At 46.5% G+C, this 20,940-nt stretch overlaps 1 protein-coding gene across 6 annotated transcripts in view; it reads left to right on the top strand.

Annotated features, from left to right (window-relative positions):
- Positions 1-20,516, top strand: part of LOC110497211 (catenin delta-1) — a 61,448-nt gene extending 40,932 nt beyond the window's left edge. For 2 of the 6 annotated variants that reach the window (XM_036954138.1, XM_036954144.1), the window contains 10 exons: positions 1,376-1,393; positions 1,835-1,894; positions 2,312-2,439; positions 4,538-4,688; positions 4,936-5,131; positions 5,543-5,739; positions 15,329-15,376; positions 15,469-15,551; positions 16,972-17,026; positions 17,872-20,516. In XM_036954138.1, the coding sequence (XP_036810033.1) occupies positions 1,376-1,393; positions 1,835-1,894; positions 2,312-2,439; positions 4,538-4,688; positions 4,936-5,131; positions 5,543-5,739; positions 15,329-15,376; positions 15,469-15,551; positions 16,972-17,026; positions 17,872-17,933 (998 nt within the window). In that variant the 3' untranslated portion in view covers positions 17,934-20,516. Of the gene's footprint in view, positions 1-1,375; positions 1,394-1,834; positions 1,895-2,311; positions 2,440-4,537; positions 4,689-4,935; positions 5,132-5,542; positions 5,740-15,328; positions 15,377-15,468; positions 15,552-16,971; positions 17,067-17,871 lie in introns of all 6 variants that reach the window. The other 4 variants (XM_036954140.1, XM_036954141.1, XM_036954139.1 and 1 more) reach the window with 4 other exon arrangements.
- Positions 20,517-20,940: the final 424 nt, after the last annotated feature.

Raw genomic sequence — 20,940 nt, 5'->3', positions numbered from 1 at the left:
TGGTGTGTTGTTGCTGGCGTGGATGTTGGTGTGTTGTTGCTGGCGTGGATGTTGGTGTGTGTGGTTGATGGTTTGTCTTTGTGCTGGCGTGGATGTTGGTGTGTGTGGTTGATGGTTTGTCTTTGTGCTGGCGTGGATGTTGGTGTGTGTTGTTGATGGTTTGTCTTTGTGCTGGCGTGGATGTTGGTGTGTGTTGTTGATGGTTTGTCTTTGTGCTGGCGTGGATGTTGGTGTGTGTTGATGGTTTGTCATTGTGCTGGTGTGGATGTTGGTGTGTTGTTGCTGGTGTGGATGTTGGTGTGTTGCTGGTGTGGATGTTGGTGTGTGTTGTTGATGGTTTGTCTTTGTGCTGGCGTGGATGTTGGTGTGTGTGGTTGATGGTTTGTCTTTGTGCTGGCGTGGATGTTGGTGTGTGTTGTTGGTTTGTCTTTGTGCTGGCGTGGATGTTGGTGTGTGTTGTTGATGGTTTGTCTTTGTGATGGCGTGGATGTTGGTGTGTGTTGTTGATGGTTTGTCTTTGTGCTGGCGTGGATGTTGGTGTGTGTGGTTGATGGTTTGTCATTGTGCTGGTGTGGATGTTGGTGTGTGTGTTGATGGTTTGTCATTGTGCTGGTGTGGATGTTGGTGTGTGTGGTTGATGGTTTGTCATTGTGCTGGTGTGGATGTTGGTGTGTGTGTTGATGGTTTGTCATTGTGCTGGCGTGGATGTTGGTGTGTGTGGTTGATGGTTTGTCATTGTGCTGGCGTGGATGTTGGTGTGTGTTGATGGTTTGTCTTTGCTGGCGTGGATGTTGGTGTGTGTTGTTGATGGTTTGTCTTTGTGCTGGCGTGGATGTTGGTGTGTGTTGATGGTTTGTCATTGTGCTGGTGTGGATGTTGGTGTGTGTGGTTGATGGTTTGTCTTTGTGCTGGCGTGGATGTTGGTGTGTGTGGTTGATGGTTTGTCTTTGTGCTGGCGTGGATGTTGGTGTGTGTTGTTGATGGTTTGTCTTTGTGCTGGCGTGGATGTTGGTGTGTGTTGTTGATGGTTTGTCTTTGTGCTGGCGTGGATGTTGGTGTGTGTTGATGGTTTGTCTTTGTGCTGGCGTGGATGTTGGTGTGTGTTGATGGTTTGTCATTGTGCTGGTGTGGATGTTGGTGTGTTGTTGCTGGTGTGGATGTTGGTGTGTTGCTGGTGTGGATGTTGGTGTGTGTTTTTGCTGCGATAGTTTCTAATCTAATCCTACATTTGATCTATGCTGGTGCTTTGGTGGGAGGAGATGTCTTGGTGGCTGGGTCACTGCTTCAGTTCTCGCTTGACTCAAATTATCTTCCTCTCTCCTCCTCCTATCATTTAATCCTCCCTCGTTCTGCTCTCCTCTCTGCTGTGGAACAGATGACTGGTGTTCTAAAGGTAAGCTCTGACCTCTGCTTGTCTGCTGGTTAGAGCATTAATTAGGACTGGCTAATGATGTGTCAGTCTCCTAACTCTATGCATGCGTTGTCATGCTCTCTGCCGTCTCCTAGAGGACGATGTGTGTAAGAGACAGTGTGCAGCATTTGTGTGTGTGAGTCTGTGTTAGCATGTGTGCTCCTACCTAGCGGCTTTTTCAGTGGCTCACAGAGCTGTGTGGTTCTAGAGAACCATAGCGGTTAGAGGGTTCTAGAGCACCATAGCGGGCGGGGGTTCTAGAGCACCGTAGTGGGCGGGCGGAGTTCTGGAGCGCCGTAGTGGGCGGGGGGTTCTAGAACACCGTAGTGGGCGGGGGGAGTTCTGGAGCGCCGTAGTGGGGGGCGGGGGGTTTATTGAGTGTTCTGTGCGTCTGTTTCTCAGTGTTCTGATGTTCTGTTGCAGGGAGAAATGAAGACGGAGCAGATATGATTGACATTCCAAAGAGGACTACACCTGCCAAAGGTAACACAGTATAAAGTGGCATCATGTAGACTGGAATATGCATGTTTCTCCTGACCACTCATCTGTTGTACTGATCTGAAAGAAGTGACCAGGCGACAGCTAAGCCAGCCTAATGAGCTGCCATCACATTGTTTTCACCTGTGAAGTTTTTTCCCCAATCATGCTGCTTTCAAGACAACTGGGAAACAAGGTCAAATCATGTCAGTGATCTTCAGTTCTGAAATTCCGAGCTCTATTCCGAGCTCTGACTTGGAATTCCAAGCTGGATGACCATTCAAAGTGACCCCCCCCGAGCTCCCAGTTCTCTTGAACTCACTGAAGTCTGAGATTTCTGAATGCAGCAACAGTGCAGGTGAAAATGAGAAGACGATGAGATGTCTCCATGTTTCTAACACCTCTCCCTCCGTGTCTCTCCAGGTTATGAGTTGTTGTTCCAGCCAGAGGTGGTGCGTGTCTACACCTCTCTGCTGAAGGAGAGTAAGAACCCCACCGTGCTGGAAGCCTCCGCCGGAGCCGTGCAGAACCTGTGTGCCGGACGCTGGACCGTGAGTCAACCACGCCACCACCACACACCTTGAGACACCACGGCCTGTTAGTTTAACCCAAACACAACCACCACCAGGCCCAACACCACCACACACCTTGACACATACGGCCTGTTAGTTTAACACAACCACCACCAGGTCCAACACCACCACACACCTTGAGACACCACGGCCTGTTAGTTTAACACAACCACCACCAGGTCCAACACCACCACACACCTTGAGACACCACGACCTGTTAGTTTAACCCAAACACAACCACCACCAGGCCCAACACCACCACACACCTTGAGACACATACGGCCTGTTAGTTTAACACAACCACCACCAGGTCCAACACCACCACACACCTTGAGACACCACGGCCTGTTAGTTTAACACAACCACCACCAGGTCCAACACCACCACACACCTTGAGACACCACGGCCTGTTAGTTTAACCCAAACACAACCACCACCAGGCCCAACACCACCACACACCTTGAGACACATACGGCCTGTTAGTTTAACCCAAACACCACCAGGTCCAACACCACCACACATCTTGAGACACCACGACCTGTTAGTTTAACCCAAACACAACCACCACCAGGCCCAACACCACCACGACCTGTTAGTTTAACCCAAACACAACCACCACCAGGCCCAACACCACCACACACCCTGAGACACCACAACCTGTTAGTTTAACCCAAACACAACCACCACCAGGCCCAACACCACCACGACCTGTTAGTTTAACCCAAACACAACCACCACCAGGCCCAACACCACCACACACCCTGAGACACCACGGCCTGTTAGTTTAACCCAAACACAACCACCACCAGGCCCAACACCACCACACACCCTGAGACACCACGGCCTGTTAGTTTAACCCAAACACAACCACCACCAGGCCCAACACCACCACGACCTGTTAGTTTAACCCAAACACAACCACCACCAGACACACATCCCTTTCAGCCTCCTTACTTGACCTCTAACAGAAACCCTTTACACCTGGACCGTAAGTCAATCACAGTATAATCACAAACTCCACCTCCAACCCAGACACCACCTTTCTAGACCCTTGTTAAACCACAGTCTAGTACTCAAAACAGTCTGTCCGTTTCCTGAACACAAATACACTACAATAATCATTGATCTGTATGTATTCTCTCTCTCTGTCTGTCTCAGTATGGGTGGTATAATTGATCTGTATGTATTCTCTCTCTCTCTCTGTCTCAGTATGGGCGGTGTAATTGATCTGTATGTATTCTTAGTCTCTCTGTCTCTGTCTCAGTATGGGTGGTATAATTGATCTGTATGTATTCTCTCTCTCTCTGTCTCAGTATGGGTGGTATAATTGATCTGTATGTATTCTCTCTCTCTGTCTCAGTATGGGTGGTATAATTGATCTGTATGTATTCTCTCTCTCTGTCTCAGTATGGGTGGTATAATTGATCTGTATGTATTCTCTCTCTCTCTCTGTCTCAGTATGGGTGGTATAATTGATCTGTATGTATTCTCTCTCTCTGTCTCAGTATGGGTGGTATAATTGATCTGTATGTATTCTCTCTCTCTCTCTGTCTCAGTATGGGTGGTATAATTGATCTGTATGTATTCTCTCTCTGTCTCTGTCTCAGTATGGGTGGTATAATTGATCTGTATGTATTCTCTCTCTCTCTGTCTCAGTATGGGTGGTATAATTGATCTGTATGTATTCTCTCTCTCTGTCTCAGTATGGGTGGTATAATTGATCTGTATGTATTCTCTCTCTCTCTCTGTCTCAGTATGGGTGGTATAATTGATCTGTATGTATTCTCTCTCTCTCTGTCTCAGTATGGGCGGTATAATTGATCTGTATGTATTCTCTCTCTGTCTCAGTATGGGCGGTATAATTGATCTGTATGTATTCTCTCTCTGTCTCAGTATGGGCGGTATAATTGATCTGTATGTATTCTCTCTCTGTCTCAGTATGGGCGGTATAATTTATCTGTATGTATTCTCTCTCTGTCAGTATGGGTGGTATAATTGATCTGTATGTATTCTCTCTCTCTCTGTCTCAGTATGGGCGGTATAATTGATCTGTATGTATTCTCTCTCTCTGTCTCAGTATGGGCGGTATATCCGTGCGTTGTTGCGTCAGGAGAAGGGTCTTCCCATGATGACAGAGCTGTTGGCCCATGGCAACGACCGGGTGGTTAGGGCCATGTCTGGAGCTCTGAGGAACCTGGCTATCGACGCTCGCAACAGAGACCTGCTCGGTTAGTACTGTTTCTGTGGAACTGTTTTTCCCTCTCCCTGTTTCTCTTGCTCTCTTTCTCCCTCTCTCGTGCTCTCTTTTTCCCTCTCTCTCTCTCTCTCTCTCTCTCCTTCTCCCTCTCTCTCTCTCCCTCCCTCCCTCTTTCTCCCTCTCTCTCTCCCTCTCTTTCTCCCTCTCTCGCGCTCTTTTTGAGCCAACCTGTGTTATTAAATACTACAGCTAGGTCTCTCTAACTCTTGTCTCTGTAGGTAAACATGCAGTCCCCCACCTGGTATCCAACCTGCCTGGTGGGGGTCAGAGCCAGCCTGTGAGGGCTCTGTCAGAGGAGACGGTGGTGTCTGTACTGAGCACCCTTCATGAGGTTCTGGGCTCCAGCCTGGACGCTGCCAAGATCCTCAGAGCCTCGCAGGGCATCGAGAGACTGGTGCTCATCAATAAGGATGGGTAAGCTGGTGTGTGTGTGTGTGTGTGTGTGTGTGTGTGACAAAAAGAGGTGCATGTGTCTCTTTCCATCAGTCTGGATGATGTTGAACAGGAGTGTCAAACTCAGTCTCTGGTGGGCTGAGGGTCTGCAGGGTTTCTCCCTTTTACTGATCAATTACACACTAATTGAAAGGAAAAACTGAGACTGGGGGGGTGTTGTTGAACTCTCCCCGGGGTGGACTGGGGAGGGGTGTAGTTGACCTCCCTCCGGGGTCAAATGGAATGGGAGGGGTGTAGTTGACCTCCCTCCGGGGTGGACTGGGGGGTGTAGTTGACCTCCCTCCGGGGTGGACTGGGGGGGTGTAGTTGAATCACCTCTTTCTGTTTGATGCTGTTTCTCTTTCTGAGTCCTCCAGTTCTCTCTCCTGATAGGAACCGGTCAGAGCGAGAGGTGCGTGGTGCCGGCCTGATACTCCAGTTAGTTTGGGGCTATAAAGAGTTGAGGAAGACCCTGGAGAAGGATGGCTGGAAGAAGACAGACTTCATGGTGAACCTCAACCCACCCAACAGCACCCAGCCCCGGGTCAACGGAGGATATGAAGACAGTACGCTGCCACTCATAGACAGGGGTGAGACAGACAATAACATCTAGCTACACACACACACACACTGAGGTCTTCACAGGTCTACCCCAATATCTGAGACCCGACTCTGGAACTAGGTGTCTGAGTCTAAAATTGTCCCTGGGGTCTGGGTTGGATCCATGTTTGATTGTCACAGGTCTATGTAACTACAGCTGATGGACCCGACCTGACCACGGCTCTGAATAGCCTATAGCGGTTGTATTCAGTGGTTTTCTGTGGGGACCCCATTCCCCCCCCCCCCCCCCCCCCAGTAACCACCACACCATAAACACCACCACACTATAACCACCACCACACTATAACCACCACCACACTATAACCACCACCACACTATAACCACCACCACACTATAAACACCACCACACTATAACCACCACCACACTATAACCACCACCACACTATAACCACCACCACACTATAACCACCACCACACTATAAACACCACCACACTATAAACACCACCACACTATAAACACCACCACACTATAAACACCACCACACTATAAACACCACCACACCACCACACTATAAACACCACCACACTATAAACACCACCACACTATAAACACCACCACACTATAAACACCACCACACTATAAACACCACCACACTATAAACACCACCACACTATAAACACCACCACACCACCACACTATAAACACCACCACACTATAAACACCACCACACTATAAACACCACCACACTATAACCAACCACCACACTATAACCACCACCACACTATAACCTACCACCACCACACTATAAACACCGCCACACTATAACCAACCACCACACTATAACCAACCACCACACTATAAACACCACCACCACACTATAAACACCACCACCACACTATAAACACCACCACACTATAAACACCACCACACTATAAACACCACCACACTATAAACACCACCACACTATAAACACCACCACACCACCACACTATAAACATTACCACACTATAAACACCACCACACTATAAACACCACCACACTATAACCACCACCACACTATAACCACCACCACACTATAACCACCACCACACTATAACCACCACCGCACTATAAACACCACCGCACTATAAACACCACCGCACTATAAACACCACCGCACTATAAACACCACCGCACTATAAACACCACCGCACTATAAACACCACCGCCACACTATAAACACCACCACCACACTATAAACACAACCACCACACTATAAACACCACCACCACACTATAAACACCACCACCACACTATAAACCCCACCACACTATAAACACCACCACACTATAAACACCACCGCACTATAACCACCACCGCACTATAAACACCACCGCACCACCACACTATAACCTACCACCACACTATAACCACCACCACACCACCACACTATAACCACCACCACACCACCACACTATAACCTACCACCACACTATAAACACCACCGCACCACCACACTATAACCTACCACCACACTATAACCACCACCACACCACCACACTATAACCACCACCACACCACCACACTATAAACACCACCGCACTATAACCACCACCACACTATAAACACCACCACCACACTATAAACACCACCACCACACTATAAACACCACCACCACACTATAAACACCACCACACTATAAACACCACCACACTATAAACACCACCACACTATAAACACCACCACACTATAAACACCACCACACTATAAACACCACCACACTATAAACACCACCACCACACTATAACCTACCACCACACTATAACCTACCACCACACTATAACCTACCACCACACTATAACCTACCACCACACTATAACCTACCACCACAGTATAACCACCACCACACTATAAACACCACCACCACACTATAACCACCACCACACTATAACCACCACCACACTATAACCACCACCACACTATAACCACCACCACACTATAACCACCACCACACTATAACCACCACCACACTATAACCAACCACCACACTATAACCACCACCACACTATAACCAACCACCACACTATAACCAACCACCACACTATAAACACCACCACACTATAACCACCACCACACTATAACCACCACCACACTATAACCACCACCACACTATAACCTACCACCACACTATAACCTACCACCACACTATAACCTACCACCACACTATAACCACCACCACACTATAACCACCACCACACTATAACCACCACCACACTATAACCACCACCACACTATAAACACCACCACACTATAACCTACCACCACACTATAACCACCACCACACTATAACCTACCACCACCACACTATAAACACCACCACACTATAAACACCACCACACTATAACCACCACCACACTATAAACACCACCACACTATAACCACCACCACACTATAACCTACCACCACACTATAACCTACCACCACCACACTATAACCACCACCACACTATAAACACCACCACCACACTATAAACACAACCACCACACTATAAACACAACCACCACACTATAAACACCACCACCACACTCAAACACCACCACACTATAAACACCACCACACTATAAACACCACCACACTATAAACACCACCACACTATAAACACCACCACACTATAAACACCACCACACTATAACCACCACCACACTATAACCACCACCACACCACCACACTATAAACACCACCGCACTATAACCACCACCACACTATAAACACCACCACCACACTATAAACACCACCACCACACTATAAACACCACCACCACACTATAAACACCACCACCACACTATAAACACCACCACACTATAAACACCACCACACTATAAACACCACCACACTATAAACACCACCACACTATAACCACCACCACACTATAAACACCACCACCACACTATAAACACCACCACCACACTATAAACACCACCACCACACTATAACCTACCACCACACTATAACCTACCACCACACTATAACCTACCACCACAGTATAACCACCACCACACTATAAACACCACCACCACACTATAACCACCACCACACTATAACCACCACCACACTATAACCAACCACCACACTATAACCACCACCACACTATAACCAACCACCACACTATAACCAACCACCACACTATAAACACCACCACACTATAACCACCACCACACTATAACCACCACCACACTATAACCTACCACCACACTATAACCTACCACCACACTATAACCTACCACCACACTATAACCACCACCACACTATAACCACCACCACACTATAACCACCACCACACTATAAACACCACCACACTATAACCACCACCACACTATAACCTACCACCACACTATAACCACCACCACACTATAACCTACCACCACCACACTATAAACACCACCACACTATAAACACCACCACACTATAACCACCACCACACTATAACCACCACCACACTATAAACACCACCACCACACTATAAACACCACCACCACACTATAAACACCACCACCACACTATAAACACCACCACACTATAACCACCACCACACTACCACCACCACACTATAAACACCACCACCGCACTATAAACACCACCACCACACTATAACCTACCACCACACTATAACCTACCACCACACTATAACCTACCACCACACTATAAACACCACCACACTATAACCACCACCACACTATAAACACCACCACCACACTATAAACACCACCACCACACTATAAACACCACCACCACACTATAAACACCACCACACTATAACCACCACCACACTACCACCACCACACTATAAACACCACCACACTATAAACACCACCACCACACTATAACCTACCACCACACTATAACCTACCACCACACTATAACCTACCACCACACTATAAACACCACCACACTATAAACACCACCACACTATAACCACCACCACACTATAAACACCACCACACTATAACCACCACCACACTATAAACACCACCACACTATAAACACCACCACACTATAACCACCACCACACTATAACCCACCACCACACTATAACCTACCACCACACTATAACCTACCACCACACTATAACCTACCACCACACTATAACCACCACCACACTATAACCACCACCACACTATAACCACCACCACACTATAACCACCACCACACTATAACCACCACCGCACTATAAACACCACCGCACCACCACACTATAACCTACCACCACACTATAACCACCACCACACCACCACACTATAACCACCACCACACTATAACCTACCACCACACTATAAACACCACCGCACCACCACACTATAACCTACCACCACACTATAACCACCACCACACCACCACACTATAACCACCACCACACCACCACACTATAAACACCACCGCACTATAACCACCACCACACTATAAACACCACCACCACACTATAAACACCACCACCACACTATAAACACCACCACCACACTATAAACACCACCACCACACTATAAACACCACCACACTATAAACACCACCACACTATAAACACCACCACCACACTATAAACACCACCACCACACTATAACCTACCACCACACTATAACCTACCACCACACTATAACCTACCACCACACTATAACCTACCACCACACTATAACCTACCACCACAGTATAACCACCACCACACTATAAACACCACCACCACACTATAACCACCACCACACTATAACCACCACCACACTATAACCACCACCACACTATAATCACCACCACACTATAACCAACCACCACACTATAACCACCACCACACTATAACCAACCACCACACTATAACCAACCACCACACTATAAACACCACCACACTATAAACACCACCACACTATAACCACCACCACACTATAACCACCACCGCACTATAACCACCACCGCACTATAAACACCACCGCACCACCACACTATAACCTACCACCACACTATAACCACCACCACACCACCACACTATAACCACCACCACACCACCACACTATAACCTACCACCACACTATAAACACCACCGCACCACCACACTATAACCTACCACCACACTATAACCACCACCACACTATAACCACCACCACACCACCACACTATAAACACCACCGCACTATAACCACCACCACACTATAAACACCACCACCACACTATAAACACCACCACCACACTATAAACACCACCACCACACTATAAACACCACCACCACACTATAAACACCACCACCACACTATAAACACCACCACCACACTATAAACACCACCACACTTTAAACACCACCACACTATAAACACCACCACCACACTATAAACACCACCACCACACTATAACCTACCACCACACTATAACCTACCACCACACTATAACCTACCACCACACTATAACCTACCACCACACTATAACCTACCACCACAGTATAACCACCACCACACTATAAACACCACCACCACACTATAACCACCACCACACTATAACCACCACCACACTATAACCACCACCACACTATAACCACCACCACACTATAACCACCACCACACTATAACCAACCACCACACTATAACCACCACCACACTATAACCAACCACCACACTATAACCAACCACCACACTATAAACACCACCACACTATAACCACCACCACACTATAACCACCACCACACTATAACCACCACCACACTATAACCACCACCACACTATAACCTACCACCACACTATAACCTACCACCACACTATAACCTACCACCACACTATAACCACCACCACACTATAACCACCACCACACTATAACCACCACCACACTATAACCACCACCACACTATAACCACCACCACACTATAACCACCACCACACTATAACCTACCACCACACTATAACCACCACCACACTATAACCTACCACCACCACACTATAAACACCACCACACTATAAACACCACCACACTATAACCACCACCACACTATAAACACCACCACACTATAACCACCACCACACTATAACCTACCACCACACTATAACCTACCACCACCACACTATAACCACCACCACACTATAAACACCACCACCACACTATAAACACAACCACCACACTATAAACACCACCACCACACTATAAACACCACCACCACACTATAAACACCACCACACTATAAACACCACCACACTATAAACACCACCACACTATAACCACCACCACACTATAACCACCACCACACCACCACACTATAACCACCACCACACCACCACACTATAAACACCACCGCACTATAACCACCACCACACTATAAACACCACCACCACACTATAAACACCACCACCACACTATAAACACCACCACCACACTATAAACACCACCACCACACTATAAACACCACCACACTATAAACACCACCACACTATAAACACCACCACACTATAAACACCACCACACTATAAACACCACCACACTATAACCACCACCACACTATAAACACCACCACACTATAAACACCACCACCACACTATAAACACCACCACCACACTATAACCTACCACCACACTATAACCTACCACCACACTATAACCTACCACCACAGTATAACCACCACCACACTATAAACACCACCACCACACTATAACCACCACCACACTATAACCACCACCACACTATAACCACCACCACACTATAACCAACCACCACACTATAACCACCACCACACTATAACCAACCACCACACTATAACCAACCACCACACTATAAACACCACCACACTATAACCACCACCACACTATAACCTACCACCACACTATAACCTACCACCACACTATAACCTACCACCACACTATAACCTACCACCACACTATAACCACCACCACACTATAACCACCACCACACTATAACCACCACCACACTATAAACACCACCACACTATAACCACCACCACACTATAACCTACCACCACACTATAACCACCACCACACTATAACCTACCACCACCACACTATAAACACCACCACACTATAAACACCACCACACTATAACCACCACCACACTATAAACACCACCACACTATAACCACCACCACACTATAACCTACCACCACACTATAACCACCACCACACTATAACCTACCACCACCACACTATAAACACCACCACACTATAAACACCACCACACTATAACCACCACCACACTATAAACACCACCACACTATAACCACCACCACACTATAACCACCACCACACTATAACCACCACCACACTATAACCACCACCACACCACCACACTATAACCACCACCACACTATAACCACCACCACACTATAACCACCACCACACTATAACCACCACCACACTATAAACACCACCACCACACTATAAACACCACCACCACACTATAAACACCACCACCACACTATAAACACCACCACCACACTATAAACACCACCACCACACTATAAACACCACCACCACACTATAAACACCACCACCACACTATAACCACCACCACACTATAACCACCACCACACTATAACCACCACCGCACTATAAACACCACCACCGCACTATAAACACCACCACCGCACTATAAACACCACCACCGCACTATAAACACCACCACACTATAAACACCACCACACTATAAACACCACCACACTATAACCACCACCACACTATAACCACCACCACACTATAACCACCACCACACTATAAACACCACCACCACACTATAAACACCACCACCACACTATAAACACCACCACCACACTATAAACACCACCACCACACTATAAACACCACCACCACACTATAAACACCACCACACTATAAACACCACCACCACACTATAAACACCACCACACTACCACCACCACACTATAAACACCACCACACTATAAACACCACCACCACACTATAACCTACCACCACACTATAACCTACCACCACACTATAACCTACCACCACACTATAAACACCACCACACTATAAACACCACCACACTATAACCACCACCACACTATAAACACCACCACACTATAACCACCACCACACTATAACCACCACCACACTATAACCTACCACCACACTATAACCTACCACCACACTATAACCTACCACCACACTATAACCTACCACCACACTATAACCACCACCACACTATAACCACCACCACACTATAACCACCACCACACTATAACCACCACCACACTAAACACCACCACACTATAACCACCACCACCACACTATAACCACCACCACCACACTATAACCTACCACCACACTATAACCTACCACCACACTATAACCACCACCACACTATAACCACCACCACACTATAACCACCACCACACTATAACCTACCACCACACTATAACCTACCACCACACTATAACCTACCACCACACTATAACCTACCACCACACTATAATCACCACCACACTATAACCTACCACCACACTATAACCTACCACCACACTATAACCTACCACCACACTATAACCTACCACCACACTATAACCTACCACCACACTATAACCACCACACACTATTACCTACACACTATAAACACCACCACACTATAAACACCACCACACTATAACCACCACCACACTATAACCAACCACCACACTATAACCAACCACCACACTATAACCACCACCACACTATAACCACCACCACACTATAACCACCACCACATTATAAACACCACCACACTATAAACACCACCACACTATAACCACCACCACACTATAACCACCACCACACTATAACCACCACCACACTATAACCACCACCACACTATAACCACTATAACCACCACCACCATAACCACTATAACCACCACCACCACACTATAACCACCACCACACTATAACCACCACCACACTATAACCACCACCACACTATAACCACCACCACACTATAACCACCACCACACTATAACCTACCACCACACTATAACCTACCACACTATAATCACCACCACACTATAATCACCACCACACTATAACCTACCACCACACTATAACCTACCACCACACTATAACCTACCACCACACTATAACCTACCACCACAATATAACCACCACACACTATTACCTACACACTATAAACACCACCACACTATAAACACCACCACACTATAAACACCACCACACTATAAACACCACCACACTATAACCAACCACCACACTATAAACACCACCACACTATAACCACCACCACACTATAACCACCACCACACTATAACCACCACCACCACACTATAACCACCACCACCACACTATAACCACCACCACACTATAACCACCACCACACTATAACCACCACCACACTATAACCACCACCACACTATAACCACTATAACCACCACCACCATAACCACTATAACCACCACCACCACACTATAACCACCACCACACTATAACCACCACCACACTATAACCACTATCACCACCACACTATAACCACCACCACCATAACCACTATAACCACCACACTATAACCACCACCACACTATAACCACCACCACACTATAACCACCACCACACTATTACCTACACACTAGCTGTCTCTCATCCTGTGACTGTGTTTGTTTGTCAGGAGGAGGAGACAAGAGAGACATGATTCCACTAAATGATATGGGACCAGGTATGTCTGCACACACACACACACACACACACACCAACACAGACGCACACGCCTAAACACACAGCTGTTAACAGGCCTTGGCTGTCTTCCAGATGCCTACTCCACACTGGACCAGAGGGGGAGGAAGAACACTCTGGACAGAACACTGGAGCCTGCTGACAAAGACACAGCACAGGTACACACACACAGAGCATGTTCTCGCATGTCTCACTAAATACTGTGGTTAGCTTCTTTTCTCACAAACGATTTCTCACTTAACTTCTGACACTAACCCACTTTATCAACACTCTCTCTTCCCCTCTCTCTCTCTTATCTGGTTTTCATATTGTTCGTTCTGAACACACCTCTTTTTTTCTCTCACTCTGCTTCAACCCACCACCTTTCTTCCCTCTTCTCCCTCCCCCTTTTCTCTCTCCTGTCTTCCTTACCACCCTTTTCTCCCCCTCCTCCCCGTTCTTTCTCCCTCCCCGTTCTTTCTCTCCCTCCCTCCCCGTTCTTTCTCTCTCCCTCCCTCCCCGTTCTTTCTCTCTCTCCCTCCCCGTTCTTTCTCTCCCTCCCTCCCTCCCGTTCTTTCTCTCCCTCCCTCCCTCCCGTTCTTTCTCTCCCTCCCTCCCTCCCGTTCTTTCTCTCCCTCCCGTTCTTTCTCTCCCTCCCTCCCTCCCGTTCTTTCTCTCCTTCCCTCCCTCCCGTTCTTTCTCTCCTTCCCTCCCTCCCGTTCTTTCTCTCTCTCTCCCTCCCCGTTCTCTCTCCCTCCCTCCCGTTCTTTCTCTCTCCCTCCCTCCCGTTCTTTCTCTCTCTCTCCCTCCCCGTTCTCTCTCCCTCCCTCCCGTTCTTTCTCTCTCTCTCCCTCCCTCCCTCCCCGTTCTTTCTCCCCCTCCCTCCCTCCCCGTTCTTTCTCCCCCTCCCTCCCTCCCTCCCCGTTCTTTCTTTCTCCCTCCCTCCCCGTTCTTTCTTTCTCCCTCCCTCCCCGTTCTTTCTTTCTCCCTCCCTCCCCGTTCTTTCTTTCTCCCTCCCTCCCCGTTCTTTCTTTCTCCCTCCCTCCCTCCCCGTTCTTTCTTTCTCCCTCCCTCCCTCCCCGTTCTTTCTTTCTCCCTCCCTCCCTCCCCGTTCTTTCTTTCTCCCTCCCTCCCTCCCCGTTCTTTCTTTCTCCCTCCCTCCCTCCCCGTTCTTTCTTTCTCCCTCCCTCCCTCCCCGTTCTTTCTTTCTCCCTCCCTCCCTCCCCGTTCTTTCTTTCTCCCTCCCCGTTCTTTCTCCCCTCCCCGTTCTTTCTCCCCTCCCTCCCCGTTCTTTCTTTCTCTCCCTCCCTCCCCGTTCTTTCTTTCTCTCCCTCCCCGTTCTTTCTTTCTCCCTCCCTCCCCGTTCTTTCTTTCTCCCTCCCTCCCGTTCTTTCTTTCTCTCTCCCTCCCCTTTCTTTCTCCCTCCCTCCCCGTTCTTTCTTTCTCCCTCCCTCCCTCCCCGTTCTTTCACCCCTCCCCGTTCTTTCTCCCCTCCCCGTTCTTTCTCTCCCTCCCTCCCCGTTCTTTCTTTCTCCCCCCCTCCCCGTTCTTTCTTTCTCCCCCTTTTCTCTTCCTCCCACCTTCTCTTCCCCCTCTCAGGGAGGGCTGTATGAGGAGAGGCGGGACTCTGTTCCTCTCATGGACTCTTATGACGGTTAGGCCACACCCCCCCACACACTGCATGTGAGCGCATGGTATGTGTGTCCACCGACTGAACACCTGCCTCTCTCACTAAACCGCATGGCCTAACTAACCTCTCTGTGTGTGTGTCCCATTGTATTGGTGTTTGTTTCTTGCTCCCTCTGCTGGTGATTTGTATATTTGATATAGTATGTTGTTGATCTTGTGTCTTGATGTTCGTTTGTTTCATGTCTGTATACATATGGAATTTTGTGTTTGATCTCTTTTCAAGCGTCTGTGTCATGTATTGATTGGTGATGTTTAGGCTGTGTGTGTGTCATGTATTGATTGGTGATGTTTAGGCTGTGTGTGTTCATGTTGTCTGTGTCATGTGTTGATTGGTAATGTTTAGGCTGTGTGTGTGTCATGTATTGATTGGTGATGTTTAGGCTGTGTGTGTTCATGTTGTCTGTGTCATGTGTTGATTGGTAATGTTTAGGCTGTGTGTGTGTCATGTATTGATTGGTGATGTTTAGGCTGTGTGTGTTCATGTTGTCTGTGTGTCATGTGTTGATTGGTAATGTTTAGGCTGTGTGTGTGTCATGTATTGATTGGTGATGTTTAGGCTGTGTGTGTTCATGTTGTCTGTCTCATGTATTGATTGGTAATGTTAACTAGCAGGTTCTGTGTCCTCTCAATCCTCTAAGTTTATACAGCTGGTTTATGAGTTGCACTCTTACTACAAATATTACACATGGTAGTAACCCTTCTCTCTGTGTCTGTGTCTGTCTCTCTCTCTCTCTCTCTCTCTCTCTCTCTCTCTCTCTCTCTCTCTCTCTCTCTCTCTCTCTCTCTCTCTCTCTTTTTCTTTTTCCACAGAGAAACTGATAGTGTGCATCACTAGAAGAGAGCAGCCTCTACCGGCCTACTGCCCCTGCTGAACCTCTGGACACTCACTGAGGGACCACTGACTCCACTAGAACTGGACTCTCTCCTTCTGTGTCTCTTTTTCTCTTTCCTTTCTCTCTTTTTCCTCTCTCCTCTCAATTTCTTAATCTTCTTTCCCTCTTATCTCTCTCGGGGTCTGTGACATAAGCCACTTGCATGACCTTCAGCCTTCCTCACCTCCCTAGCTCTCCCTCATTCCTCTATTTAGACTGTGACTTTTAGCCACTAAAGGAACACTATGGACTCCTGACATCCCTCTTCTACCTGTCGACACTACTATGACATAAGACCACTTCTAATTTAGTAACTCCTCCCACCACAGTGACACACTAACCCCCAACACTACACTAACTCCTCCCACCACAGTGACACACTAACCCCCGACACTACACTAACTCCTCCCACCACAATAGGGACAGTTGTGACTTCATCTGGGAACTGGGAACGTTCACCACCACAGTAACAAAGCTAATCAAAAGGGAACTGTTGGAATGGTTCAAACTGTAACTGAACTTAAACTGACAACCCCCTTTTTTTACTGGAATGGTTCAAACTGTAACTGAACATAAACTGACAACCCCCTTTTTTTACTGGAATGGTTCAAACTGTAACTGAACATAAACTGACAACCCCCTTTTTTTACTGGAATGGTTCAAGCTGCATTTCTACAAGTGATTGTGAAGATTTCCAGTTTTCTTCTTGTGATAACTAATTACCACTAAACTTCTGTTACCCAACAAAGAATCAATGTTTGTTGTTCTACCGCCGGTGTTTCTTCGGTCTTTGTTTGAGGTGTGATTGCTGAGTTGTGGTTCTGACTACAGTGATGAACACGTGCCAAGCTACACACCACTATTGCAGTAACTTTCTACTACAGAGTATTTCTGAACGCTACTTCTCTTCTCAGAGCCATCTGTTGTGATGTTCTAGTGTATATGACATCATTGGGTGATGTCAGACAGGCACTGGTGTGCCATTGGGCAGTGTTGTGGGAAAGTAAGTAGCTTGACGACCACTTTTAACATTTTACACATGGGTCTTGCGTCACAGAACATTCTTGATCGTCTGTTCTGCAGATTATATTTCTATGATTTTCAGCCATGTATAATAGACCAGTGAACCGTTTCGGCTCTATTCAATACATTTCTATCTGTGTGGCTCTTTAGCGTCATTGTTATACCCCCTTTCTCAACTCGCTCTGGTTCTAATGGTTCTCCTGAAGCTATGGGAGAAACCACAGATTTGATTGTTGATCCAGTGACTGCATTTCTTTCAATCTGCAAATCTCTATATATATGAATGTGTAAATATGTGATCGCCTTCAACTACGTCTGTGTGGCTCATGGCTAACTGGAGTGCCTCGTTCGTTGGTGTTTTTAAGGTGGGATGGGGGTTTTCCCTGGGGGTATCATTCACTAGCAGCAACATTCCAGAACATTGAATCCAAATGGAATGTATAGAACAGTTTTTTGTTGTGTTCCGCATAATAACACAATGGAATGTATAGAGTTGATATGATTGATGCTCTGCATATGGAACAGAGAGAACCATTCTAGTGCCATACGTTCCACGTCAGACTGGAGTGTTCCAGCCTACTGAACCTACGCCTGGGTGTCCATCTACCCTGCTGGACTGGCTGGTGTCCATGGAGACCACAGAACACTAAGAGGGGAGAGGACACATTTAGCTGGTTGTTTCCCTGCAGACAGAGTTCCTTTAGTACCGTAGATGACATTATTATTCTCAGTGCAGAGTAAGATGTAGATATTTTCTCAGTAGATTAAAGCACTAGGGGTAAAAGCGTTTCTTGGTTCCTTTTGATTATTTTCATGCCAATCCAACACTACAAATGGTCAGTCTCAGAAAAATGTAAATGAGTTGCCTTGTAACCAGATAGTCCTAGAATGAGATGATCTAGAACTGATACAGGAAATGATGTGGGAGTGGAATCCAATGGGAAAGTGGGACTAAAGAGGGGCGGAGCATAAAATTAAATTAGCAAGATTTGTATAAGTGCAAAGACCTGATTTTGATTCTAGTTGCTATTTAAAAAATAAATAAAATAAAAAGCAAATTTAACTATATATAGAAGATAAATATTTGTTAATTTTACTGGTTTTATGTATTGTTTTTATATTTTATGATTTGGGTTTATTCGTCTTGCAGGTATTGTGGGTGAACGCATATGCAATCAGGTTTATTTTTGAATTGAGAAACATTTATGGTTAATATATTTTAATTGTAGAGAAAACAAGCAAAACACAATGTAAAATCAATTTTACATTCCAAATGGTCCCATATTCCCAATATAGTACACTACTAAATGGCCTGATATGGCTCTGGGTGAAAGTAGTTAACTATATAGGGGACAGGGGGACATTTAGGAGACAGTCCAACTCTCAATTTCTGTCAACAGTTTATTATTGGACCGCTGATCTAAAATGTGATTCTGGATGAAAACCTTAATCTCTTCTTCTATGCCTTGGCTCTTAATGTTGCACATTTCTCTCATGAATGGAATATGTAACAAGCAATACTGTTTATAATAAATAAAATAAAAAGTGCTTTTTTCAATACTGGCCTTGACTTTTTTTCTCTCTATCTCTGTGTGTGATTTGAGAAATGCATTGTGTTGCAGTAAATGTTAGTAGTTCTCCCTGTACAGTTGTACTCTTCATAAACACACATCAATCATACGGTGTCGAGTCGCTGAAATCAATGGGAGAAGTAACGCACGCCTCTGATTGGCTAAAGTCAACAGAATACTTTTCAACATTGAACTGAAGATTTCAACAGGTTTGCTCTTGATCAGATCAAATGGCTCTTCCGCTGAGTGCGGAACAACAGACGTTGATTATCAACGACGAGCCGAAATGACCCCATGATTCGAATGTGCAGGCTTGGCTTTTCCCACGTTAACTACGCATGAACACGCACGATCGCCCCTCGCGATTTTGACGTTGAAGAGAACTACTTTCTGAAGTGTGACGTCAGTCCGTG

The sequence above is a fragment of the Oncorhynchus mykiss genome, chromosome 19 (assembly GCF_013265735.2).
Source record: "Oncorhynchus mykiss isolate Arlee chromosome 19, USDA_OmykA_1.1, whole genome shotgun sequence".
NCBI lineage: Eukaryota > Metazoa > Chordata > Actinopteri > Salmoniformes > Salmonidae > Oncorhynchus > Oncorhynchus mykiss.
Note: the sequence above shows the minus strand (reverse complement) of the source record. Positions and strands in the feature narration are given on the sequence as shown.